A 27,485-nucleotide genomic window follows, 5' to 3' on the forward strand; every position below is an offset into this window, starting at 1 on the left:
TTTCAGGGACGTGCCTTTTCTCTCTTGGCCTGGTGTCTGGTGACTCTCTGTATTGGTGACTCTTCAAAATGGACCTCCACAGGGTGGGTCTTCTGGAATGGCTGAATGAGAAACTTGGCAAATCCTCTCCACAGAATTAACAGTAGAATTAGAATTGTTTAAAATAACCATTTAAAGACTGGAAATGAACAAAGGCATACAATAATTGAGAATATTTTTCAAGGAAATCTGTGATTCTGCAACATGGATTAAGCTGCCTCTGGTCAGCTGCCCTCTGCAGACTGTGGGTTTGATCCTTCTCCACTCCTCTAGATTTCTTGCCTCTGAAAATCTGCTGTTTCCAGAATTTTGTTTAAATCTCTTGCTAGCTATCATTTCCTTTTTTCTTTGTGTCCTAAAAAGAAGGACACTTTTTGCTTTTTCACTTTTTACGAGTTCCTTTACTGTCATTTAAGTGGGGTTTCAAACTCAGTGGTGCTGGTCACTTGGTTTCATTCTGCCAGCCCTCTACAGTGCACTTCTGCAGGCCCTCAGTTCAGTCAGTTGTTAGATACATCAGTCTGCTGTGTAGGTAGCATTGGACTTGAAATCAGACAGGCATTTTGTGTGGGTTTTCTAAGCTAATACAGCTATTTTCTGTAGGCACTATTGTTAACCTTTCTTCAATGATGAGGAAATGGATGCCTAAAGAAGTAAATAATGGCATCATGTAGCTAGTATGTGGGAGAGCTGAGATTGGGATCCAGGCAGTCTGACCTTAGATCCCATTGACTTACCTATTTTAAACTGCTGTCCTTGGCATCACCACAGCCCTGTTACAGGGATGAAATGAGATTGTTGGTTTTATATTGCTATTCAAATTGTTGGGTACCATAAAAGTACATGAGGCATTAACCTTGAGAAAAATAATTGTGCTTTATGAAGGAATTATCAGTTTGTGTTATCCAGTAATTCATATCAAATGTGATCTATCTTCAAGTGAATAAAAGGAGTTAGAGACCTTGAACAGAATTATTACATCTAGATGGCTAGTTGAACTTTGGTTGTGTTTAAAAAGGAAACTAGAAAGCTTAACTTGCTTACTGTCGTAGATGCTAAATGGGTATTTGCATAAATACTCAAGATTTATATGTAAGATGAGCAAACTTTAATATAAAATATTAAGTGAAAATTTAACTGTTTCTGAGTGAGTTTTTTCAGACCTATCAGTTTGAATAAAACAGTGTTTTATATTCCGTTGGAGGAGTAGAGATGAGATGGGAGGCCATGATTTCACTGTTCAGTTGCCAGTCAAGATTTTATCAACAGATTTCTCCAATCTAGTATAAGAAAAAGTTGATAATCTTGATCATAGTAATTGTCAGATTTTCTCTGATGATTGCCAAAATGAATTATTGGCAAAGATCAGCACAGAAAGCTCATTTTAATGCTTAGGTGCATGTGCTGCCTGAGGAGATAAGTTAACACTCCAGTAGCCATGAACTTGGCTTTAGGTTTGACCCTTTTCATGCCAAAGTTGAATTAAAGGACTGAATATGATTATGCCCACCTCCTGATAACAGTGTTCTTTCTCTCTGCCTACTTTTAGACTGGATCAATCTCAGAGATGGACCCATCACCATATCCGACTCCTCTGATGAGGAAGGGGTTCCAATGCTGGTCACCCCAGCTCCTCAGCAACATGATGAGGACCTGGATGATGATGTCATCCTGGCGGAAGTGAGTTTTCTGAAATTTACCATGATGAAATATATTTCAAATTAGTAATTGATTCTTCGGACACTCAGTTTTAATAGAATAGCTGCGAGTACTCTTAGAGCAGTATTTAAATAATGTTGGAGTCACCTGTTCTCTGAAGTTTTGGTAGGATTTTCCCTAAAGGCATTTGGGCTGTTTGTTTTCATGAAGGACCGTTCTTGGAAACTGTTTCAACTTCCTCTGTGGTGATCCACATGTCTGGATTTTCCGTTGCTTTTTATGGTTTTGTTCACTGATACTTTTCAGTGTTTTTTTAATGTATTTAATAGAACTAAACAAAATAGCCTGTTCTTTCTATTTACTCTACTTACTCTGAATCTATGGCTCCTCCAATTTTCCTTTTCTGTTTTAGTGTACTTGTGGGATTTTTTGCCCTTTTTCTTGATTTGATGAGTTAACCATTATTTTCCCTCTTGTCTTCTCTTTGACCCAGTCCTATGAACAACTAACCACTTGTCTGTATAGGGCTTCCCTGGTGACTCAGATGGTAAAGAATCTGCAAGAGATGCAGGTTTGATCCCTGGATTGGGAAGATCCCCTGGAAAAGGAAATGGCTACCCACTCCAGTATTCTTGCCTAGAGAATTCCATGGACTGTCTCTATACATTTGCCTATTCTAGACATTTTATATGAATGGAATCATATACTGTTTGGTCCTTCTTTCATTTAGCACAAGTTTTAATGGTCATCTATGATGTAGCATGAATTGGTACTTCAGTTCCTTTTTTATTGATAATGTTCCGTTGTGTGGCTGTATCACATGTTGTTTCATTGATTGATGGACATTTGAGTTGCTTCTCCTTTTTCACTATTATGAATGATGCTGCTGTGAACATTCATGTGGAAGTTTTCCTGTGGACATATGCCTATAGTTGATTATATAGGTGGGTTTTGCCTAGTGGTTCTACTTAAATTAAGAGACTAAAATTTAGTGAGTGAATTCATCTAATTTTTGTTTATTAACATGACTATTATGCTTTTTTTAGTTCTCTCATAGTGTTTAATATGCTTTACATTTTTACTGCTTTAAAAAATGATCTTTCACTATGTTCCCTGCATCTTTGAGGTTTAGTTTTTATTTATATTGGGGTCATCTGTTCTTGCTGGTGATTTGAAAGGTTTTTATCCTTTGTTTTTTTTTTTTTTTTTTCAGTTACTGTACTTAGTTTTATAGTTTCAGATGCTGTTCTTACATATGTCCTTACATGTTGATTTATCAGCTTTAAGTGTATCTTTCAATCCTCAGCTTCACTTATTTCCCCTCCCAACTTTTGATAGTAACTGTATTTCTACAAAACCATGATTTAAAATATGTATATTAAAATAGCTAATTATTTCATCACTCCATTGTATTCTCGCATCTCTCTTTTCTTATTTCATTCACTCTGTGGTACAGATTTCATCATATGTGCCACTCGTCTACCACTTCTTTTTTCAGTAGTTAGATATCTTTGTGTAGTTTCTGTGCTGTTTGTTTTTTATTACTACTCAACTTTGAATGCGTTTGAAATTTTCCTGGACCGGCTCTTCATTGGCATTTATGTTGGGGAAGGGCTCAGGCACTGTTCATGGCGAGCAGGAATTCTTCCTATGACAGAGGGTGTTGGGGCTGCATGGGGCAGGGAAGTGTGCTTACATGCATGTGTGCACTTGTTTCTTTCTTACTGCCTAGCCGTGATTGCCACCTCCAGAGCAGCCCAGATCAAAGTTCTCTCTGTCCTGCCTCACTGACAGCCTACCTTCAGCAGGGACGTCTGTCTTCATTCAGTCTAACCTCCTCAGAAAATCCTTGGTGCCAAACAGCGTGCAGATTCCCAGTGTTTCAAACAAGGGACTGTTGCTTTTCCCTCTGCAGGCCACACCACTTGCTTTGAAGAACTCTGCCTTTCTGGAGCTTCCTCTGCCTGCCTGAAATCTGGATGTACTTCTCCCACTGCATTTATCAGCTCCTCCTCACATATATTGTGATTTGGGATCACAAATGTGTGCTGGTTTATTCAGAGATCTTCAGTTCTTTGTCTCATTCTCTGTGGACTGGGGTGACTTCAGAAAAGATCAGGGTCAGAGACATATTTATTCTGCTAAATTAAAATTTGGCATTTTACTTCTTAAATTTACAAGTAACACATAGTTGTCTTCTCTATAGAAATTGATACAATACAGAGAAAACTAGTCTCTCTTCACCAGCCCCTCCTGCCCCAGAGATTTCCCAGAGGAACTGTTGTCACCAGTTTGGCATGTATCCTTCCAAATCTTTTTCTTTGAATTCACACGTGTGTGGGTTCATGCATGTATGTATATATTCACTGTATATATACACATATATGCTTTTAGAAATGGGATGTTTATGTCTATGTTCCATTTTTTTCCAAAGAATAGAAATGTCTGTGTGTGTTTTGTAGCTTTTCTTCACTTAACATTTGTTGGTGAAGTTTCCATGTCATCACATAGAGAACCACCTCTTGGGGTGGGGGTGGGGGAGAGTCGGAGAGTGTTTTGTAAAGCAGATAAATAGTTTACTTAACTGTATGCTTAGGGACAAACTTAAGAATGTCTCTAGTGTTCTCTTTTTATGATGCAATCAGTGTGGCAGTGAATACCCTTATATATGTCCCCTTTGGATACATAAGGGTGTATAGGATTGATATTGAAAAGTGATATTGATAGATTATAAGGATATACATTTTTTTTTTAAGTAAGCAATACCAAATTCCTCTCCTAAATTCACCAGGAATGAGTGATAGGAAGTTTTCCCACATCTGTCCCACATTGAACACATCTGTGTTTAATGTTGTCTAACTAAAAAGTTGTTTGCCAGTCTTGGCAAGAGGGTAGAATCTTGTTTTAATTTGCATTTTGCTAAATTACTAATGAGATTTAGATTGTGTTCTTGTGCTTACTGACCATTTCTCACTCCTCTGCTGTGTTGTCATTCTTTCATCATTTTCTCTACTATGCAGTTAACTTTTGTTTTAGTGGTCGCAAGTGAAATTATAATTCAAACTATAAGTCAGGCTTCAATCTCTGAATGGCTGCTTTGATTCTTACAGTTACTATAGTGTGATCAGATTTCAGTATGAAGATAAATTTGAAGAATAGGTCTTATGGGGGAGGGTGTTTTTGTTTCTTACCTGTCCTACCTCAGAAGCTCAATATAATACATAAGAAAGGTATAGACACAGGAAAAAAATTGAATTGTTATTATTAAAATTTCATTTTTTCTTAGACATACAAACCTCAGACATCACGACCCAATCTCATCAAACCAGCTGCCCAATGGCAAGATCTCAAAAGATTGGGAGAAGAAAGGCCTAAAAAATCTAGAGCAGCCTTTGAATCAGATACGAATGGCTATTTTCCCGTGTATAACAGCTCATTGTTTGGTTCTGGGACACAGGATGATTCTGAGGATGACTACAGTGAATTTCTAGATCTTGGGCCTCCTGGAGTTTCTGGATTCATGAAGCCAAGTGGCCAAACAGAAAGAGAACCTAAGCCTGGACCAAGTCACAACCAAGCAACCAATGACTTCATCAACCCCAGATCAGAGCAGAAAGTCATTATCTTAAAAGAAGGTAATCTTTTTCCAGAAGCTGATCCTTTGGACACTCAGAACCAGTCATCTGAAGAGTCAGAGACAGAGCTTTTATCAAACCTCGGAGAATCATCTGATATCCTCGATGACCAGGCCATCGAAGAAGACTGCTGGTTAGACCACTCTTACTTCCAGTCTCTGAACCAGCAGCCCCGTGAGGTACCAAGCCAGGTTGTACCTCAGGAGCGGCGTCCAGAAGCAGAGCTGGGCCCACTGCTGTATCAGCATGAGCCCCGGGGGTCAGCTTTTCCAAGACCGGCGTTTGCAAGACCAGAGCCCCAGCAGGATTGGATTCCAGACCCTGCTTCTCCTCGGCCTGCCCATCCTCTGGGAGAGCTTGAAGACCAACAACTAGCAATAGATGATGAAGAACCAGGCCCAGCATTTCCGCTAGAAGAAACTCGGCAGCCCAATTTGGGAAACCTGTGGGGGCAAGAAGCTTCTTACGTAGACCGGGAACTCATTGCACTGTTGGTGAAAGAGACAGTAAGTTTTATTTTGATAAGTAAGTAATTATACACACTAAATATATTGTTTCCTTTCATTACTAAAGTGTTGTGTGTGTGGACTCATTTTCCTGATTTCCTAGATTTATAGACTAGAAGAAGAAAAGCTGAAGGTACAAAAATTAAATCAGGATTCCTTAATCTAGCCTGAACCCCCTCAGCACGCCCCTGGGCTTCTCGCCGCAGGTTGTGGGTGCCCTGGTGCTGTCATGAGTGGTCCCTACAGTTTTTAAAAAGGAATTGAGTTAACTCTAAATTCAAACCCTTCAAGCAAGTTTATAAGATGACCTAGAGCTGCACTGTCCAATATGACAGCCTCATTTGGCTGTTTAAATGTCTTAAATGAGACTTCAATTTCATTTCCAGTGGCACCAGTCAGATTTTAAGTGCTCAATAGCCACATGAGTCTGAACAGCCACCATGCTGGGAAACACAGAATAGAGCATTTCTGTCTTTATAACAAGTTGTGTTAGGTACCACTGACCAAGAAAGTGAATGCAGGGCTTTGTGGGCGGCCATCTGCCTTTGAACAGTCTTTTAATCATTCTTCCCTGGGTTTTTTTCATCTGGTCTGCTGGATCGTGTGCTGCTTAAGGGTATATATACACTAGAAAGTGCCATGTTCATCTTTAGGTGCCCTTTGCTTGGGCTGAGATGCTCAGTATTTACTGAAAGAGAGAAAAATGAATACATAGAATGAGGGCAGAGGACCAGGTGGTCTCTAGGGACCTTTTTCCATATTCTGTGTAGACAGATAAATCTGGGCACCTAGTGTGGAATTTTAAGCCAGACACAAACCTGCTTTATAGTCCTTTTCTAGCGTTCAGTCATTTCGTATACTTTTTGCTATCTGATTTTTATTGCGATTTGAAATCATTCTAGGGGTTGACATATAAATAATGTATTTATTCCTTCCTAGGAAGTAAGATTTCCTGATGTAGCAAATGGGTATGTTGAGGAAATAATTCATTTGAAGAATTACTATGATTTGAATGTGTAAGTATATTACCGTGCCTTTTTTTTTATTGCCGTAAAATGTACTTAACGTAAAAATTTGCCATTTTAATCATTTTTAGGGTTTTCTAGATGGCTCAGTGATAAAGAATCTGACTGCCAATGCAGGAGACTCAAGAAACTCGGATTTGATCCCTGGGTTGGGAAGATCCCCTGGAGGAGGGAATGGCAACCCACTCCAGTATTCTTGCCTGGAGACTCCCATGGACAGAGGAGCCTGGTCGGCTGCAATCCATGGGTCCCAGAGAGCTGGACATGACTGAGTGACTTAGCATGCACATGCACAGCCGTTTTTCAGTGTGCAGTGCAGGGGCATTAAGTGTATTTGCATTTTTGCACAGCTGTCACCGCCATCCATTTCCAGAATGTTTTCATCTTCCTAAACTGGAACTCTGTCCCCAGTCCCTCTCCTGAGCCCCTGGCAACCACTGTTTTGCTTTCTGTCTCTGTGAATTTGGCTCCTCTATAGACCTCATGTAGGTGAAATCACACAATATTTGTCCTTTTATGGCTGGCTTGTTTCAGTTAGCATTATGTCTTTTTTAATTATCCAGTTAGAAGAGTTCTAATTTTAATTGTATGCAGACTGTTTTCTGGGTCTTACAATCATGTGTGGTTATAGAATTAAGATGTTTAGTTAATTCTGAGCATTGATACAACATATGTCTTGCTGGGGCTTCCCCAGTGGCTCAGTGCGTAAAGAATCTGCCTGCGGTGCAGGAGATAAAGGAGATGCCGGCTCCATCCCCTGGAGGAGGAAATGGCAACCCACTCCAGTATTCCTGCCTGGGAAATCCTATGGACAGAGGAGCCTGGCGGGCTGTAGTCTGTGGGGTCACAAAGAGTTGGGCAAGTTTCTTTCTGCTTATACTCTTTCACCTCCTTCTAGTCTGCAAAGGTGGAACAGTTGCAAATTTATAAAGAACAATAGATATTTAATTATATTTTTGGCTATTTAATACAGATTATTTTAATTAAACAAGAGTATTCAAAGATTGTATTGTGTACGGTAGAATTCAGCAGGGGTGTGAGTGGGAGCTGGCTGCCCTGACCAAGAGTGAAGGGCCCTCTTTCTGAGATAGCAGCCCAGAGGAGGTGCTTTTTTCTGATTCATACCAAGGCACTGTTGGCGCCATTGGTAGCCCTGTCTGTCCCCTCCACTGAGGGGCAGCCACTGCTTTCAGGTTTTTAAACCAGGTTGGAATCAAGGTTTCATAATGTATTTGTTGACCTTTTTAGCTTCTTGATCTAGTATAGTTCGCTCTTAACTTTTTTTTTTGTTACAGATTTTCCCCCCTATAATTTTTGAACATAAAAAGTAGAAAAACTGTAAAATGAATACCCAATATCCACCACCCAGTTTATTATCTGATATTCTGCTATAAGGAATATTTTGCTATTTTCCTCCACTTGCTTGTTTTTTAAATTACTGTAGACATAGAGGTTTTGTATAAGTGGTGTTTTATAAGTAGGTTTTTTTTATAATTATATAAGTTAAATAATTTATAATTATTTTTCTTTTTGATAGTGGATTATCCTAAATTTGACCAATAGGAGCTCTTAAATTAATAAACTTTATTTTTAGAGCAGTTTTAAAGTCATGACAAAATTGAACAGAAATGACTACAGTTTTACAGTGAAAACTATCTCCTAGACGTCCACTAAACTAAAAAATAACTAATTTTTTTTAATGTACCTTTTTAGTTCTTGGAATGAAAACATACTTTTTTTCAGAGCAAATATAATTTTGGATTTTTAATGAAGTAATGTTAAGTAAAAAATACTTTTCATTGTTGTCTTCATGGTGTTAATGATCACCTTTAATTAAAAATTATTCTATTGAATTTTCCTCTTTGTTAATTTTTCTCCTCTTTGTTATTCTCCTTGTTCATGGTTTCACTAATGTTCTGATAAATGTTATTCTACATTATTCCATATAGTAATTTCCTTTTTTAAAATTATACTCTAGATCCTGAAACCCTAAAGTTAAAGTTTGCAATCAGGGATTATAAATAGATTGATGATGCTTGAAACATATTTCCAAATAGCTTTCCAGTGGTCTGTGCTCACTCGCTCAGTTGTGTCTGACTCTTAGTTTTAAAGTAACCCTTTGGAGAAGGCAATGGCAACCCACTCCAGTACTCTTGCCTGGAAAATCCCATGGGCGGAGGAGCCTGGTAGGCTGCAGTCCACCGGGTCACAAAGAGTCGGGCATGACTGAGCGACTTCACTTTCACTCTTCACCTTCACGCATTGGAGAAGGAAATGGCAACCCACTCCAGTGTTCTTGACTGGAGAATCCCAGGGACGGGAGAGCCTGGTGGGCTGCTGTCTGTGGGGTCTCACAGAGTCGGACACGACTGAAGTGACTTAGCAGCAGCAAAGTAACCCTTTAGAAATTTAGTATGCTTTAATGTTTCCCTCTCATTCTGTAGATGAATATATTGTTTTCTAAATACCTACAAGGTTAGTTGTCTGCAGTATCAGTAAAACGTGATCAGATTGACAGATCGTGTGACAATTCTGTCCTCCTTCCTCCTGAGTCTCGCACACATCCTTTTCTCTTGGGACTTATCGACTCTGTCCCTAATGCAAAGTCTTATGAATTCCAGAGGAAAGGGAATGTTCAGTAATTGTATTGAATACTTTGAAACCTACTGTCTGATTTTTTTATATATATAATTTATTAGTTTATTTTTTATTGTACTGGGTCTTTGTTGCTGCATAGGCACTTCCTCTAGTTTGACAAGCGGAGGCTACTCTTCGTTGCAGTGCTTGGGCTTCTCATTGCAGTTACTTCTCGTTGCGGAGCACAGGCTCTCTGGTGCTCAGACTTCAGTAGTTGAGGCGCATGGACTTGGCTGCCCTATGGCACGTGCAGTCTTCCCGGACCAGGGATCACGCCCGTATACCCTGCATTGGCAGGCAGATTCTTACCCACTGTACTACCAGGGAAGTCCTACTGTTTGATTTTCCTGACTCAGTTTTCCTTTTGTCCCTGGACTTTTGAGACTGAATTGTTAATTCTCATAACTAACTTAAATGTTAATGTAGGGCTGAAAGGAGGCCCAGAGCAGAGTAGAGCGGGCTGATATTTTGTGGGGCTGACTCTCCAACATTCTGTGTCCAGTCTTTGTCACCTTTAATTGTAACCAGCTGGTCATTTTAGCAGGAGAAGCCTGTTACCCAGAGAGCTTCCTGTGATAGTAACCTGCTCTCTTTAACTAGGACTTTACTCACATATGATGCAACTTAAATTGGATCAAGGCAGCAACAACTACTAAAGAACAAAAGCTGGAAATATTAGCCTGGCTTACTTAGTGGGAGTGCTTTCTCAAAACCCTTTAGCTTGTCAAGTCACATCAAGCATGGAATAATATCAGTAGGTGGGCAGATCTGAGTTCTGACAAGCCTCCCGCTGCCTTTGCCCCAGGCTGTAAATATTAATGTATTTGGTTGTAGCATATATCTGTAGAAAGGAAACTCTGTTCTTAATTATCTGTGCCACTGAATATCATTTAATTCCAGGAAAGTTGTGTTTGTGAGGGTAGAGGAGATTTTAAAATGGAAATCAATTTTGACAGTTCAAAGTGAGAGCCTCTGATACCCGACTGGTGGAATTCCACATCTTGCATCATGTTGATATAAGTTTTTCATAGTGTTGAAAATACAAAATGAATTGAGATGGTTCTCAATTTTCTTTTCTAAGAACCTCTAAAATAGGTTTAGAAAATGCATTTAAAAAAATATAAAAATAGAAATTTTTAAAGGATGAGATTTTAAAAACTAGAAACAGGAGTTTTAATGCTTTCTTCCAAGATCATCTTGCATACACCCCATTTGAGCCACCTGGCTTCATTCATGCATGGCTGTTCTATCAAAGAAGATTCTTGTTTATTTGACCTTTTTATCCTTCCCCAAATTCCTAGTTTTTGCCCGTTTGTTGGCCTTTGATAGCCGCACTTATCTGAACATTACAAACAAGTAAGGTTGAAATGGAGGAGCTCTTCCACACCTGGTTTATAATATATCCAGGTGTGCATGAGAAAGGGATTGTTTGGAACTCCATGCCTTTCTCCACAAATACTGAGTTCTTCATGGTGACTGATTCTCAGCTACCCTTCAGAGATTGTATAACCTGTGGTGCTCATCAGTTTGTACTGGAACAGAGAGTCCCCACCAGTGGCCATGGTTTTAAAGGGCAGTGTGCTCAGAATTCTTGAGGGGGGTGTCTCCCCTTGCTACCGCTCTAATATGAGAAAGGGGTTTTTCCTCTCAAGCCTTCTGGCGTGTGTTCCAGAGAATAGGTGTGGTGATAGGAAGAGAGCTTACCAAGAAGGTGCATGTGGGGTTCCTGCAAGTGATGATGAAGAAAAGGTTGAGGGGTGCTTGACCGGTCCTGGAGCAGGAGAAGGAGGGTGCATTGCCGTTGGGCCAGTGCTGAGGGTCCTGAGGGGGTTTGCGCAAGAGGCACGCCTCCCCAGTTTTCAGTCCCTGAACACTGGTGCCTGGTGAGAAGAGGAGCGGGAGGTGACCACTTTCTCTCTGACTTCTTTCTGCTGGACCTGTCTTAATTAGAGGCTGTATTCCTGACACTGGACGGGAGAAGACCTGGGGAGAGTCATGGTGGGGCGCCTTCAAGGCAGTCTGCAGGAGAAAGCAAGCCGGAGTGGAGGGAAAGCCCCGCTTGCCCTCTGACTGGCAGCTTTCTTGCTGCTGAAGTGGCTCATGCCGCACACCCCAGCTGTCCTTGTCACTGTGGAATATCCCAAGAGCACAGAGTGTTGCTGCCTGTGGTTTTTATAGGCTGAAGGGCCTTGCTAGTTAAATTTGTAAATCTGGGCAGTGATACATCTTATGGGTTATTTTATTCTCTTTATCCTTGCTTTTGAAAGATTTCATGGTAGTGATTAAAAAGACAAGGCTGTGATTTTGGAATGGAGAGAGTTTTTTCTTAAGCAAACATGGTCTGTTCCTTCAGCCATACAGCAAACTGAGCATCCCTCAAATCGTCATGGGGATTTATTTACTATAGGGTTAAAAAAAAGTATTAATGAATTAGCACAGGTCTTTTATGTTCCGTTTATCAACTCTTAGAAAATTATTTTTAATTGTGAATGTGAATACAGACTTTTCCCCCATCCCTTATTTGTTAATAGTTTTCCTGACAAATGATAGATACTTTCATCTAAATTCTCCAGTTCCATACAGTTCAACCAGTAAGAACTAACAGAAATTTCAGAGGAGTTTACCTTTATCGGTGTGTTTATTGCTTTTCACATTAGCAAGTAAAAATAGAAATTCAGTGTAACGTGTTATTTGTTCATTTGTTTTTCTGATCTGCAAATATTTTCATTTCCTGATAGGTCAATTACAGTGTGACTAGAGATTTTATTTTCATACATTATGTTTGAATCAGTGAGCAAGTGTGGCATTTGGAAGCAGAGTGACAGTAACATCATTTATTTTTACAGACTTTGTAATTTTCTTCTGGAAAATCCAGATTATCCAAAGAGAGAAGACAGAGTCCTTATGAATCCCAGTAGCAGCCTGCTCGCCAGCCAGGATGAGATGAAGGCAAGTGGTGCTCTTGCTTTGCAGTGTCTACTTGGAAATTCTCTCCTCTTTTCATCATTTTTAAGGGAATAAAGTGCTTTGTCAAGATGCATTTTTTTAAGACTATCCAGGAAAGTAGGTTTTTCAGAATACATATTTTAGTGGGATTTCCCCCTCTGAGTCACCTTGAGTTCTGTATTTGACTTCTTTTGTTGTAATTCCATCTTCCCTTGAAAGTGGGAAGATGGAATTTAATTCCCTACAAAGAATTAAACAAATCCTCCATATCTTTAATGCTACGAAGCAAGTTCCTAACATGAATCAAGAATTGTCCAGGACTCTTTGTATCATCTTAGGGTTTAACATTTTATTAAGAAATTTTCAAACACACAGTGAAGCCAAAAGAACTTTCTATTGGTTTCCTGTATACATACCAGCCAGTACTATTAAAAGTTAACACTTTACTGTGTCCAGTTTGTCCCATATCCATCCCTCTGTCCATCAGCGCATCCCTCTTATATTTTATCATAACCCACTTCAGAGCAAATTGCGAAAACATCAGTACTCTGCCGCATAAATACTTCAGCATGCAGATTGTTGCCTAGAGTTTAATATCTGTTTTTCTTTGTGAGTAAGATTTATATACAGTGCATACACCTGTGTAACCAAATCCTGTGTCAAGATATAAACAGTTTGGTTTTTAAAAATCTTAATCATTGTCTTCATGTGTGGTCCAGACCAGCATTTAGTATGTTCAGTGGTTGAAGGAAAGTATAGTTCAGAACTGCTTCACTGGTCTCTATTGCACCATCCTTCCACTTCCCACAAATTCTTTTTGACTGTTTCTTTCATGTATGGTTATTACTCATTTTATTGCTCTTCATTTTATTGCACTTTACAGACGTTACAGTTTTTGTTTTCACAGATTGAAGGTTTGTGGCAACCCTGCCTTGAGCAAATCTGTCAGTGCCGTTTTCCCAACAGCTTTTGTTCACTTCATATCTCTGTTACATTTTGGTAATTCTCACGGTATTTCTGACTTTTTTATTATTATTGCATTTGTTATGATAATCTGTGATCAGTGACCTTTGATGTTACTATTGCAAAAAGATTGATTTGCTGAAAGCTCCAATAATGGTTAGCATTTTTCGGCAATAAATTATAGAATTAATTGAGATATGTGCATTTTTTTTAAGACATACACTGTTGCACACTTACTAGACTACAGTATGGTGTAATTTTAACTTTTCTAAAAGTTGGGAAACCAATTTGTGTGACTTGCTTTATTGTGATACTGACTTCATTGCAGTGGCCTGAGACCAAACCTCCAGTATTCCTGAAGTATGTCTGTATTTTGTAGCTGGGGAAAAAAAACCTCAGTTTTTTCTAAACAATTTGTGAAAAGAAAATGGCTAAAAACTTGTGTTCAAACCCCCGACTATACTTTTTCATAGTTCCAACTAGCAAAACTAGTCTCCAGACTCCAGACAGCTTGTTTAACCTCTCTGAATATCATTTCTTCATCTTTGCTCAGGGCTGGTATCCTCCTTTAGAGTAATTAGTACAAGTCAGATTATTCTGTTCTTCAGTAAGTAATTCTTCAAATGATTTCCCTCTAGAAATACACTGTCTGGCCACTAATGTTGTGCCTCTCTCTCGTTTCAGTTGCCTACAGTAGACTTTTTTGACTATTCTAAATTAGCTCCTCTTGACCAGCACTGCTTCATCCAAGCTGCCGACCTCCTGATGGCCGACTTCAAAATGCTTAGCAGTCAGGACATCAAGTGGGCCCTGCACGAGCTCAAAGGACACTATGCAATCACCCGAAAGGTGCTCTCCTTGGTCTTCTGGTGGGGCACACCTCTTGACTGCTTCTTCCCGTGATAACAGGATGAAGAGTTCAGCTTGCAGAAGTTGGGCTGGTTTATGATGGCAAAGAGCTAAGGAGTTTGTCAGGGTGAATATATGTAGACAAAGGGTTTGCTGATCAGAAGGAACTGAATGAAAAGAAACACAGATTCGAAGCAGGAAAGTTCTGGTATGACCATAAGGACATGAATTTCCCCATGGAATGTGGAGTGGAAGCGTGTGTTCCCCTGCTGTTCCTCCCTGGTGTGCTTTCTGTCTTGGGGCTAGTCCCACGACCCTCCTCGAGATGCCTCAGTTACCAGTTAACGTGAGGCAGAGTGTAAAGGGCCAGAAGCCCAGTACTGCCCAGGGAGTGGTGGTTTGCTTCAGAAGAGAGTGGGCAACTCCTGAAGGTTTTCTTTCTTTCTTTCTAGACTCTAAATAAAGATTCCACTTAAGGGCCTCTTCCAGATCTTAGAAAGGTGCTGGTCGCTAGTGAGTAGCAGGCATGCTCCATTTAGTGCAGCCCACTGTACAGGCCCTTTGACAACAGCCAGGACGGAAGAGCAGCGCCAGCAGGTCCTTGACCTGTTCCTCTTCTCTCCTGCCTTTAAATCGGTTTCTCTTGCTGAAGTTCTGGTGACTCTTAGCAAACAGTGTGCTTTTCTTTCCAGAAGACAAGCAAATGTGGAGTTACTTTACTTGTTAAAACACCCACTGGGTCTTAACCTGAAAGAAGGTGAACATCAGTGAATGTGCTGAGTCTAGGCCCCTTCCACCTCTACCTTGATAAGATCCAGGCATCTGTCAGCAAACTCCTAATTACAGGTTCATTTTAGTTAAAAATACTCTGAAGGGATTACAGAAATAATGCCTTCTATTTCTGATAGATAATGCCTTCTCATTTCCCCTGCTAAAGAGGGAATGTCTGTACTGTCATTCAAAAATGAATGCGCTTCCCCCCTCCAAATTAATGACCTTGAGAAAGAAGGGACTCTTTCATCTTTAGGGCCCTGTGTGGCATCTTTATTGATCCTGTGGTGCCTTACACATTTTCTGAGCTCCCAGGAAGCCCAGATGAAAAGCAAAAGTGTAGCAGCAGGAGACAGCTCCCGTGGTCTGGAGGTGGGATAGTCCTCATTAGAAATGTCCCTGCCTACATCCTGAGGTCAGTAAAAGTGACTTCGCTAGCAGATGCTTCTCCACATTGAAGGTCTGATCATCCCCCAGCTTGTCGTTATTTGGGTGGAAATGGGAGAGTTTTATGGCTCATTTCTTGTTCATAGCTTCCATATCCTTTTCCTCATTTGTCTGGCCCTTTATATTTTTTGTGGTGTCTGTTTGGGCAGTTAATCTAAGATTTTACAGGATTTTGAAGAGATGGGTTGGGCTACTTGAATGAACATCAGGTATTTAAGGGGAAATAATGTTTGACAAAAGCTAAAATCTGATGTGCCCTTTTAGAACGTCTCCCTGTTGTACACACAGGGTGCACAAGACTTGTGCCTTGTAGGAGGTCATACTCACAGGCAGGGAGGCAGAAAACACACCCTGAGGGGCTTCCTTGCCACTGCAGTAGCTGTCCTCTCTGCACCACTCCCCAAACATGGTGACAGCTTAGAGAAGGCATGCTGACTAAGGCAGGGTCAGTTCTCCACAGATTGCTGGTTTTTCCCTGTTTACTGTAAACATCAGACGCATACAGAAGTAGAGCTGGTATTGTGACACGCCCCTGCATACTGTCACTCCCCTTCTGCAGTTGCCAGCTCCTGCCCAGACTTGTATTTCCACCCCTACCTGCCTACCCCTACCTGAAGTAAATTCTAGGCTTCATTTCATTTTTTTCATCCATAAAGTATTTCAGTATTAATTTTTAAAAGATAAAGGCAAAGACAAAGTATTTTAAAATCTAATCAAAATACCATTATCACACCTTAAAAATTAACATTATCAGATGTCCAGTCAGCATTCAGATTTCTCTGAATATGTCATAAGTCTTTAAGCAGCTTGTTTGGTCACAGAATTCCAAGTAAAATATGTTTATTGCGTGTGGTTGGTGAGTTCTTCAATCTCTGCAAGCTCTCTTTGTCCTTTGTTTTTCCTTACTGCTTATTTGTTTGGGTTGTTTTATCTTACAGGCTTCCACAGTTTGAGTTTTTCTGACTACACCCCTGCATTATAAATAAACAGTTCGTCTGTTTCCTATAAATTGGTTACATCCAGAATCTTGATCAAACTTAGATATGATTTCTCGCTTGTATTTTAATTCTGGTTCTGCCACTTGTTGGTCTTAAACTTGCAGAACTTCATGCCCACTGCTTTCTCCATGCCTGCCTTGTGACTGTCATCTTGGGATTTCCTTCACCTTGCCTTTTGACAAAGATAAATTTTCTTTACTTTGTTGAGTTCACCAAAAAGTTCATTCAGGTATTCGTGTACCATCTTACGGAAAAGCATGAACCAACTCTTTGGCCAGCCCGGAGATCCTGACCACTCTTTGTGTCTTGCTTTACACACTCACACTTGACTGATGGTTCGAGTAGATTGAAAATTTCCTCTCCTGCCACAGGTGTGACTACCTCTTTCTTTTAGGCAGTTTGCCGAGTGCCTGCCATCGTCACACGTTGGGAATGTCACAGTGGACATACAGGTTTCTTCCCTCAGAAACTTAATGCTGGTGTACAGGGCCATCTTGTTTAACCCATCCTTTAACTTCTGTTGTGTGAGGTGGTCATTCTCAGGGTCTTACCCAGGCTTCTTAGGTTTCTCCCTCCGTGTACTTGAATGGTCACCTTTATCTCCATACAGGTAACATATCTCTGTCTCTGGAGTTGACCTTTCCACCAGGCTCCACAGAGGAGTCTCTGTCTACTTCTCAGCTTTTACGTCATCAGATGCCAGTTGTTGTGTTTTTAGGTCATCCCTTAAAAGAAGTTTGGCTGCTGTCACAGATGCCCTGAAAATTGTAACCAGCCTGAATCCTTGATTGTTAAAACTAATACTTTGGGAATTTGATTTGCGAGTTACCTCATTTATAAAATGCAAGTCATAGTAACTTGTCTTGTTCCCTCTCCTGGGTTTTAGAGAATAGCCTTAGTTGAAGGGCGGGGTATTTGCCTGTAGATAAAATGTGGTATCAATTAGTCTTGGAGTTGAGTACAGACATTGGTGCCTAAGAATTTGTGGGGAATACCTTGTATAGTGGGAATTCCAGAAAGAAAGGAAGCCAGGGAGGAGGCACTCCAGCTGTGGCGGACACTGATCAGGGATGTAGAGAGGTGGCAAGATGAAACTCAGTGGAGTTGCACTGAGTCTGACTGAGGACACAGTGACGCCAAAGAGAGGAGCTGTAGTTCCAAAAGTGGCCTGAGTCCTGTCCTCGCTTTAATTAAGGTTTGCCCTTCTCTGTAGCCTTGCTTCCCTCTACTGTGAAATAAATAATAACCTCCCTTAGAGGATTGCAGTGAGAATTAAATGGGCTTAAGTTAAGGACTTGAAAGGGCTGCATGCAGTGCCTAGCTTATAGGAGGTGCATACAGCAAATGTCAATTCCCTTTTGATTCCCACACTGAGGAGCTTTGAAAAGGAAGGGAGATAGGAGTTAGGTTAAGATGCAGGGCTGATCCTCTCTTAAAATACTTGTTTTGTTACCATTTTACCACAGGGATGCATAGCTGTTTAAGATAAACAGGTTCAGAATATGATTTATTAGCAACATTCCTATAACACATGCACATCCCTGTAACCTTTTATTTACCAAATAAGTGTTAGATCCAGATTGTGCATGTTGCTGAAGGTACACTATGAGCTGTTGTAACAGTCCCTGTCCTAGAGGCTCAGAGTTCAGGGGAGGAAACAACATGAAACAGATCACAAATAAGTATGTAATTACAACTGTGATAACTATTCCGAAAGAGTATATAACTAGAGGGTGGTCTGAGAGGCTCCAGGAGGGCCTCTCTGAGCAAGTGACATTGAACCACACCCCTAAGTGTTGCATAAGCAGGAGGGCAGTAGGGAGGGAGGGCAGGGCGTGAAAGACAGGGGTGTCATTTCCTGGGATGGGGATTCCCATAGAAGAGCTAATTTGGAGGGAAAGATAGTGAATTCTGTCCGGGAAATGCTGAACTGCCAGCATGCTGCTGGGTGGGCCTCAGATATCTGAATAAAAACAATTCATTGAGTGGCTGAATGGACCAAAAGTGGGGGAAATAACGGACTGGAGAAGGGATTTTGAGATTCTTCAGCATATAGAAAGTGACCTCACCAGCCTGGACGAGGTGCACCTGAAGAGACTGTCAGGTGAGAAGAGAGCCAGGGCTGCCTGGAAGACCCCCCACGTGGAAACACGAGGCAGAGGGGCAGGCCGCAAGGAGGAGGTCAGGAGAGCGGGGCAGGCCGCGTGGCATCACCCCTGGGCTCCAGGGGGGCGAGGGCCGAAGCTGAGGCCCTGGACTGGGCCCTGTGTTAGGGAGGTGAGCAAGTGGAGAGGTGCGGTAGAGGCCAGGGCAGAGGGGGCTGGCGCTCCTGGGAGGCGAGGTGATGTCATGTGCAGGTGGCTTTTTGATAAGCTTGGCTACAAACAAGGGAAGAAAGCAGAGCTGGTAGTTGGAAGAGGAAAGAGGTCTGAGAGGAAAGGTTTTCTTTTAAGATAGCAGAGACTTGATCACCTTTAAATGCCAATTGGAAAGATATAAAAAGAGGGAGAAGCTAAAGCTGTGGAAGAGAAGGGAGTATCTCTGGCATAAGCATTTTGCACTCCAGTACAAAGTGGGGAAGTGAGTGAGAGCAGCAAGAACGTGGGGGGATGGAGGCGGGATTGTTGCCCACAGAAGCACCAGGTGATGTGGTGCCTGTGGAGTGGGACCTGTAGCCGTTGGTTACGTGGTTTAACCTGTGCTTACTCATGGACACCTTCCGTAGTTTGTTTTCTCACGCACCTCTTTATCAGTCAGCATCTTGGTTCTGCCATTACAGCAGTTGTTGAAAGAGAAAATGAAGTCACGAAATGCTACCTGCTTATTTTGCCACTACCTTTTCTGGTAAGCCATATAGGGAAGGTAGCTGAAACTGAGTCAACGATATTTGGGATTGCCTGTGTTTCACCTATTCTTGTGTCCCATTTACAGCAGTAACCTTTCCCTTTCTCAATTTTTAGGCCTTTTCTGACGCCATTAAAAAATGGCAGGAGCTATCGCCAGAAACCAGTGGAAAAAGAAAAAAGAGAAAAGAAATGAATCAGTATTCTTACATAGATTTCAAATTTGAACAAGGTAATGGCCAAATGTGACTGTTAATGATGGTGAGGGGTTCCCTCCCACACAACCCAAAGGGGCCTCGTGGTGTGGCTGCCTGGAGTGCCCTGTCACAGCAGTCTGAGGAGTGTCACTGATGTGACTGCTTTGCTGGCACGGCAGTGTTCTTAGAAAGTGGCTGCATTTGTCGTCTTCCTTCTGCCTAGGATACACCATGAAAGGAAAATTGTGTGCAGTGTTAGAGATTTGTGTGTAGGGACATTTTTAAGCTTGAGGGGAAAATGGGTCTTGAAGGTTTGACAAGAATTAACCTTATGACTACTTGGTAAAAAGTGGACCAGTGTTTGTTAGCTTACTGCAGAGGAGTCCCGTACATACCTAAGAGGGTGGGTTCTGCACAGCAAAAGCCACACAGCTCTTAGGTTGCCACTTAAACTGTTTAAAGTTCTGTTACTCATATTGATGAAATAACTGCTGAAAGCTCTTTCGAAGAGGTTACTTCGGTCTAATTCCCCTCCTCACTGCCACCCTCCCAAAGGTAAACTTGCTGAATTTGGCAACAGACTTAATCTCAGTTGCTTGTGTCCAAGAAGAGTACACTTCAACTTTTCCTGTGGATTATTTCATAAATGTTTCCCTTTTCTCCTATTTGTCTTTCTGTTACACCTGTAATTAATTTCATAACTTCAAGTGTATCTAAATGGAAAATCCATGAGATAGCTACAGAGTTGGAAAGTATTTGAATTTCTGAACTCTTTAGGATCTAAAACAAAATGTCCTAAGTTCTGACTTCTGAGGTCACCAAGCTGCTCTGTGAAGCAGTGCTCTCCAGACACGATGTTCTCACAGATCTGTGGCAGAATGAAAGTGAGGACAGTGTAAAGGCAGTTTTTCATTGTGTGTGTGTGTGTGTGTGTGTGTGTGTGAAGTCGCTCAGTCGTGTCCGACTCTGTGCGACCCCATGGACTGTAGCCCACCAGGCTCCTCTGTCCGTGGGATTCTCCAGGCAAGAATACTGGAGTGGGTTGCCATTTCCTTCTCCAGGGGATCTTCCTGACCCGGGGATTGAACCCAGGTCTCCTGCATTGTAGGCAGGCGCTTTACCTTTTGAGCCACCAGGCAACCCTGTTTAGACTAGGCACGCCTAACTAGGCACACTAACACACAGTCATTCAGTACTTGTTTCTGACGTTCAGTGGTAGAGAAAAGGAAGTATCACGTCACAAGGTGGTCTACTCCCTTCTTGGTTAGCTGTGTCTTGTAGAAAGTTCTTCCTTTATATCACACCAGGAATGTGCCTCCTGAGGTTTTCTGACATGGTTGTAGTTCTTGCCGCTGAAAGGATTTAAAATCTGTTGCCTCTTCATCTTCCCAGTTGCCCTTCTTTCTGTCTTTCTCTAACTTGTCTTTATCTCTTTGAGAGGTTGGGTGTACAAGGCTGGACAGAGTACTCCAAATGAGGTCTGCTGTTTTGAGGCAGCAGCTGGGATTTAGGTTCTATAATTTCAGCCATACAGCCTGAGAACACCTTAACTTCTTAAAATCAAACTATGTCCTGCCACTGACTCACATTAAACCTTCATCTTCTTACCCACCTTGCTGTTTAAGTCACAGACCTCTCAGTTTTGATGCATTTGATATTTTTCACTGAACATCACCTCATTAGTTTCAGCCCATTCTTTCAGGTATACCTCTGAATTTTTTTTTTTTTTTTTTTTAATCACACTGCACAATATGTGAGATCCTAGTTCCTGGAGCAGTGATCAGACCTGTGCCTCTGGCAGTGAAAGTGCAGAGTCTTAAGCAGGGGACCACCAAGGAAGTCCCAAGATTCTGACTCTTAACTTGGTCTTACCAAGATAATCTTTAAGGACACTGAAAGTTTGGAAATAGAAAATACACTTGATTTACATTCATATCTATGACTTGCAGTCTTTTTTTTAAAGGGGGTTTATAAGTACATAAGCTTAGACTCATTCATTGGTTCCAGGAATCCTATTCTTTACCTTTTCAACTGTTTTCCATCCAAGCAGTACTGTTTGAGCTGTACATCAGCTGGCAAAGAGAGAGACCAGATTCTCCCTCCAGTGTCCTTTTTCATTGTATATGAGCTGACCACCACATAGCCTCTCATGAGGAGTACGGATAGAACTTGGATGGAAACGGAACATCAGTAAAAATGCAGCATGTCCCCTCTAGCAAGGCTGACAGAAAAAAGATGCAAATTGGAGTTACTCTTTATAGGGTAACTTACTCTTCATAGGGGCTTTCACTGTAGACCCTACAAACATCCAAGGAGGAATATGTGGACGTCTTTACATACGTAATTTTGACAGCCTAGGTGAAATGGACCGTTTCCTCAAAAAACAAACTACCAATAAACTTACCTATATAAAATAGATAATTTGAATAACCGTATAGCTGTTAAGGAAATTGAATTCGCAGTTTTAAATCTTCAAAAAGATCTCCAGCCCCACTTGGTTTCACTGGAAAATTCTTCCAGAACCGCTCCTAAGCAGATGACATGATTGTAGACACATACAGCTCCAGGGAAGTTCAGTCAGGTTGCGGGGTAAAGACCAGCCGACAAAACCAGTGTAGCTTTGTGCTAGCAGTGAGCATATGGGCATCAAGATTGAAGTACAATACCATTTAAAGTCATTTTGAAAAAACTTAATACTTAGGTGTGAATCTGACAAAACATGTATGGGACTTGAGATGAGAACTACAAAACACTGAAGAAAAAAAATCAAAGAAGATATACACACATGAAGACATGTACTATGTTCATGGGTTGAAAGACTCAATGAAGATACAAATCCTCTCCAAATTAATACCCATACCTAGTGTGATTTCTGTCAAAATCCCAGCAAGATTTTTTTTTGCAGATACAAGCAAGGTATCCTAAAATTATCCTGAAGTTTATATGGAGAGACAGGGTACTAGAATAGCTAAACTAATCTTTTAAAAGAAGAGTAAAGTGGGAGAAATCAGTCTGCTGGATTTCAGAACTTACTCCGTAACTACAGTGATTAAGACCAGGTGGTCTTGGCAGAAATATAGTCAGATAGATGGAACAGAACAGAGAACCAAAAACTGGTTTTCTAAATAGTCAATGAAAAAATGTTTTTTAGTTTTTTAAAAGTAGAGTGAACAAGAGGAAAGCAGAAAAATTAAAAAATGTATCAGGGTATAGAGATTACCAAAAAAACAGGCTTTTGTGAGTAAATAGAAAATCTGGATGGAATGGATAGTTTTCTAGAAAAATGTACATTACTAAATCAACCAAAGAAATACAAAACCTAAATAAGACCAGTTGTAAAATCTGACATTCGTCATTTTCTTAGCTTGTGTTCTAAGTGTTATTTATTACAAGTCTGGGTACTGCATTTTCAAAATAAAAAAATTTTAAAACATAAATTTACACCTACCAGGACGGCTCAGATTAAACACTAATGACATTGCTGGCAGAGGGCGAGTGTAAATTGGAACAAGCACTGCAGAACACTAACTCTGTTTTCTAAAGCTGATCCAGCAGTTCTGCTCCTCCTGTGTGCGCTGCTGAACTGCAGACACAGGTATAGCAGCTCTGGATGATAACCCCAAACCGTCAACCCCCCATCCTCAGTAGGAAGCACATCATGAATTGCGGTGTATACCACACTGCTGTACGGACAGGATAGGGGAGCTCTTCCAGTTGGATCATAATGAGGGATGGCTATGGAGAGGAAGAATGTCAGAAAGTGCATGGAATGGTGGGAATGGTTAGGAGCCCAGTTTTCCCAAAAAGAACGTTATGGGAAAGTCATGTAACTTAACATCCTGATAGGAATAAGTGGGGGACCAGGCCACATAAGACTGGGATGGCTGTCTGGATTCCTAGCAAAACAGTTGTCTGCATGATTTTGCATTGTCACGTGTCTTCTAGGTGACAAAAAAATAGAGAAGAGGATGTTCTTTCTGGAAAATAAGCGGCGACATTGTAGGTCCTATGACCGGCGTGCCCTCCTTCCAGCTGTGCAGCAGGAGCAGGAGTTCTACGAGCAGAAAATCAAAGAGATGGCAGAGGTAGGAAGATGTGTTTGTATGTGTATCTAGGATCTGATTTGCTGGTGGGGCTCAGTGTAAAGCTGTCTTTGAAGATTTGCCTTTTCTTTTAAGTGATTAATGAATAAGCCATGAAGTTTTTAAAAGGAAAACAAAGCTAGGTTTTGTAGTAATACTGACTAAAATTCATAGTTTCACAAATCAGATTTACGTTATTTTAATTGGCACTTAGTAAACACATCTGTTTCACCTTCTTCGCCCTCTACTGGGAGAGGAATAAACAGATTCCATTTAGCTCTTTAATTCTTCCAAAAGTGAAAGTCAAAGTCAGTCAGTCATGTCTGACTCTGCGACCCCATGGACTATATAGTCCATTGAATTCTCCAGGCCAGAAATGTACTGTCAAATGTGCAAGTCAGCTGGAAGATACAAATTTGGTTTTTTAATACAGACAGACCTCAGAGACATTGTGGGTTCAGTTGCAGGCCAGTAAAGTGAATATCGTAGTGAAGCTCATCATAAGAATGCTTTGGCCTCCCAGTGTGTAGGAGAGTCATGTTTACACTACAGTGCAGTCTAGTAAGTGTGCAATAGTGCTGTGTCTAAAAACCAGTGTCCAAGCCTTAATTAAGAAATGCTTTATTGCTAAAAAATGCTAACCATCATCTGTGTTTTCAGCAAGTCATAATCTTTTCGCTGGTGGGGAGGGGATGGTCTTGCCTCAGTTTTGGTGGCTTCTCACTGATAAGAGTGGTGCTTGCTGAGAGTGAAGGTAGCTGTCCACATCTCTTAAGGTGTGGCAAAATGCAGCTTGCCAAATGGGTCGATATTCTTCCTTTCGTGAGTGATTTCTCTGTAATGCGCTGTGCTGTTTGATAACATTCTACCCACAGCTTTCAAACGTGGAGTCAGTCGCCTCAAATCCTGCTGCTGCCTGATCAACTAAGTTTGTGCGATTTTCTAAATCCTTTGTTGTCATTTCAGCAATCTTCATAGTATCTTCACCAGTAATTTCCATCTCAAGAAACTGCTTCTTTCTTTTTTCTTTTGGTTCATCTGTAAAAAGCAGCTCCTTATACTTGAAGGTTTTATTCATGAGATTGCAGCTGTTTGATTCTCTTACTGTTTATACCACACATGCAATTAATTTATTCTTTAAAGTCAGCCATGCGAGTTGGGATCAGCTTCTTCCAAACTCCTGTTAATGTTGGTATTTTCATGTCTTCCCATAGATTACAAATGTTTTTTTTATTGCACGTGGAATGGTGAATCCCTTCCAGAAGTTTTCAGTTGACTTTGCCCCAGATTCATCATAGGAATCACTATGGCTTATAAACCTTACAAAATGCATTTCTTAATAAGTCTCGAAAGTTAAAAACTAACTCCTTGATCCATGAGATGCAGAATGGATTTTGTGTTAGCAGGCATGGAAACATTAATCTCGTTCCTCTCCATTAGATCTCTTAGGTGACCAGGAGCATTTCAGCGAGCAGTAATATTTTGAAAGGACTCTTTTTCTCAGCAGTAGTTCTTAGCGAGCTTAAATTATTCAGTCAACCATCTTGTAAACAGATGTGCTGTCATCCAGGCTTTGTTGTTCCATTTATAGAACACAAGCGGAATACAGAAAGCCTAATTCTTAAGGGCCCTAGGATTTTTGGAACAGTAAAAGGAGCACTGGCTTCAGCTTCAGGTCATCAGGTGCACTAACCCCTAATGAGAGTCAGCCTGTCCTTTGAAGCCAGACACTGACTTCTGTCTATCAGTGAAGGTCCTTGATGGCATCTTCTTCCAATAGAAAGCTGTTTTATCTGCATTTGAAAATCTATTGTTTAGTGTGGCCACCTTCATTCATGATCTCAGCTACATCTTCTGGATAACTTGTTGCAGCTTCTACAACATCATGCACCCACTGCTTCATCTTGCACTTTCATGTTATAGAAATGGTGTCTTTCCTTAAACTTCATGAACCAGCCTCTGCCGACATCGGACTTTTCTTCTACAACTTCCTCATGTCTTTCATCCGGACTTTGGTTTATGAGAATATTGTGGCTGAGAGATGGGCCACTCTTCCTTTCATTTGAATGCTTAGAGAGCATTGTAGGGTTGTTGATTAGCCTGTTTTCAGTGTTGTTGTATCTGGGGGACTAGGGAGAGGAGTGGGGAATGCCCATCAGTGGAGCGGTCAGAACACACATGACATACGTCAAGCAAGTTCACTGTCTTAGGGCGCAGTGCGTGGCACCCCAAAACAGTTGCAGGGGCAGCATCAAAGGTCACTGACCACCATAACAAAGACAGTAATGATAACGAAAAAGTCTAAAATATTATGAGACTTGCTAAAAAGTGACACTGACGCATGAAGTAAACAAATTGCTGTTGGAGAAACAGCACCAGTAGGCTTGCTTTGATGCAAGTCACGAAACTTCAGTTTTTGTGGGGTTCTTTTTTTTCTTTTCTTTTCTTTTTTTTTTTTTGGAGAGCACTGTCTGCAAAGTGCAATAGAATGAAGTGTGCCTGTATGTATTTTCTAGACCAGAAACTCAGATTTGGCCCATGGACCCCTGAGTTCCCCAAGACTCTTTAGGATATCTGCGAGGTCAGATCTCTTATAACCATTTTATAGTTTTTTGTTTATCTTTCCTTCTTTTATGTAAAAGCATGTGTGTGTGTATATATATATTTCAGACATTTCTTTCTTACCTAAAAGGTACACACTGTTCTGCCCTTGCCCTTTTCACTTAACAGTGCGTCCTGATGATGACTCCACAGCAGTCCATGGAGATTCTTCTCCTTCCTTTAAAAACTGCCTAGTGTGCCATTGTCTGCAGTACCAGAGTTGACTCAGTTGTTGCCCTTTTGCTGGACATTCAGGCTGCTTTCCAGATTTCTGCTGTTACAGATAGTACCATTATAAATAACTGTATGCATATATCATTTCGTATTTCTGCCCCAGGGTAACTTTGGAATAGATTTCCTATAAGTGTGATTGATGAGTTAGAGTATAAATAGTTACGTCACTGTTAACATCATGCCAAATCCCCCTCCATGGTGGTTGTACTTTTTTGCATTCTCACCAGAAATGTAGAAGAGTACCTGTTTCTCACTAGCCTTACCAGCAAAGTATGTTGTCAGACTTGGTTTTTACCCATTCAGTTGTTTTGTTTACTTACATGCTATTCTACACTCATAAGTGTTTTATGTCAGTCTTTTATTCCTTCTATATTTTGAGTCAGATTTAAGAATGTTTTCTCCATATATTCTAGTACTTGTAAAGTTTCCTTTTTTACATACAGCACTCTGATGCATTTTAAATTTATTATCAGTTAATTTTTTAAACTAGTAAACTATATAACTGAAGAGATGACTATTAATCATCATTGTATGTTTATGAAAGTAAATGCTAAGTGGTTTATGACATCTTGACTAGAGTTGCATCTATGTGTCTGGTTTTTTGTTCCTCAGCATGAAGACTTTTTGCTTGCCCTGCAGATGAATGAAGAACAGTATCAAAAGGTAATTGATATTTCATCTAATTAACTTATTCTGGGTATTTTCATTAGCTGTTTTTCTCATCTCACATTTCCTACGCATTTTGATGACAAATTGGTTCCCTTAACCTCTGCTGTTGACCTGCCGAGTTTGTGGTTCAACTAAGTTAAAATCAGGTATTGAACCATTGAATCCAAACTGGATTAGACTTTGAGGGAAGATAATATTGTTAGAGTTGTTTGTCTTAAACATTTCCTGGAATCTGTTAGATAGACTCTTAGAGCAAAATTTAGAATTCACATGTCACTTCAGAGTTAGAAAGAAGAGATATATTTAACCTTAGGATCAGATGGATTTTGTGTGGTATCAGCCATCCTCACATTTGGCCTTTTCTGACATGGTAGAAATGAACTA

At 40.7% G+C, this 27,485-nt stretch overlaps 1 protein-coding gene across 9 annotated transcripts in view; it reads left to right on the forward strand.

Annotated features, from left to right (window-relative positions):
* The window catches only part of RNF216 (ring finger protein 216), a 120,695-nt gene that overhangs the window by 13,913 nt on the left and 79,297 nt on the right, over positions 1 to 27,485 (forward strand). For 7 of the 9 annotated variants that reach the window (XM_059881385.1, XM_059881386.1, XM_059881384.1 and 4 more), the window contains 8 exons: positions 1,589 to 1,719; positions 4,985 to 5,839; positions 6,779 to 6,855; positions 12,348 to 12,450; positions 14,095 to 14,259; positions 19,436 to 19,550; positions 23,461 to 23,600; positions 27,045 to 27,095. In XM_059881385.1, coding sequence (XP_059737368.1) covers positions 1,589 to 1,719; positions 4,985 to 5,839; positions 6,779 to 6,855; positions 12,348 to 12,450; positions 14,095 to 14,259; positions 19,436 to 19,550; positions 23,461 to 23,600; positions 27,045 to 27,095 — 1,637 coding nt within the window. The remainder of the gene's footprint in view (positions 1 to 1,588; positions 1,720 to 4,984; positions 5,840 to 6,778; positions 6,856 to 12,347; positions 12,451 to 14,094; positions 14,260 to 19,435; positions 19,551 to 23,460; positions 23,601 to 27,044; positions 27,096 to 27,485) is intronic. The other 2 variants (XM_059881387.1, NM_001193258.1) reach the window with 1 other exon arrangement.

Source organism: Bos taurus, chromosome 25, assembly GCF_002263795.3.
Source record: "Bos taurus isolate L1 Dominette 01449 registration number 42190680 breed Hereford chromosome 25, ARS-UCD2.0, whole genome shotgun sequence".
NCBI classification, from domain to species: domain Eukaryota; kingdom Metazoa; phylum Chordata; class Mammalia; order Artiodactyla; family Bovidae; genus Bos; species Bos taurus.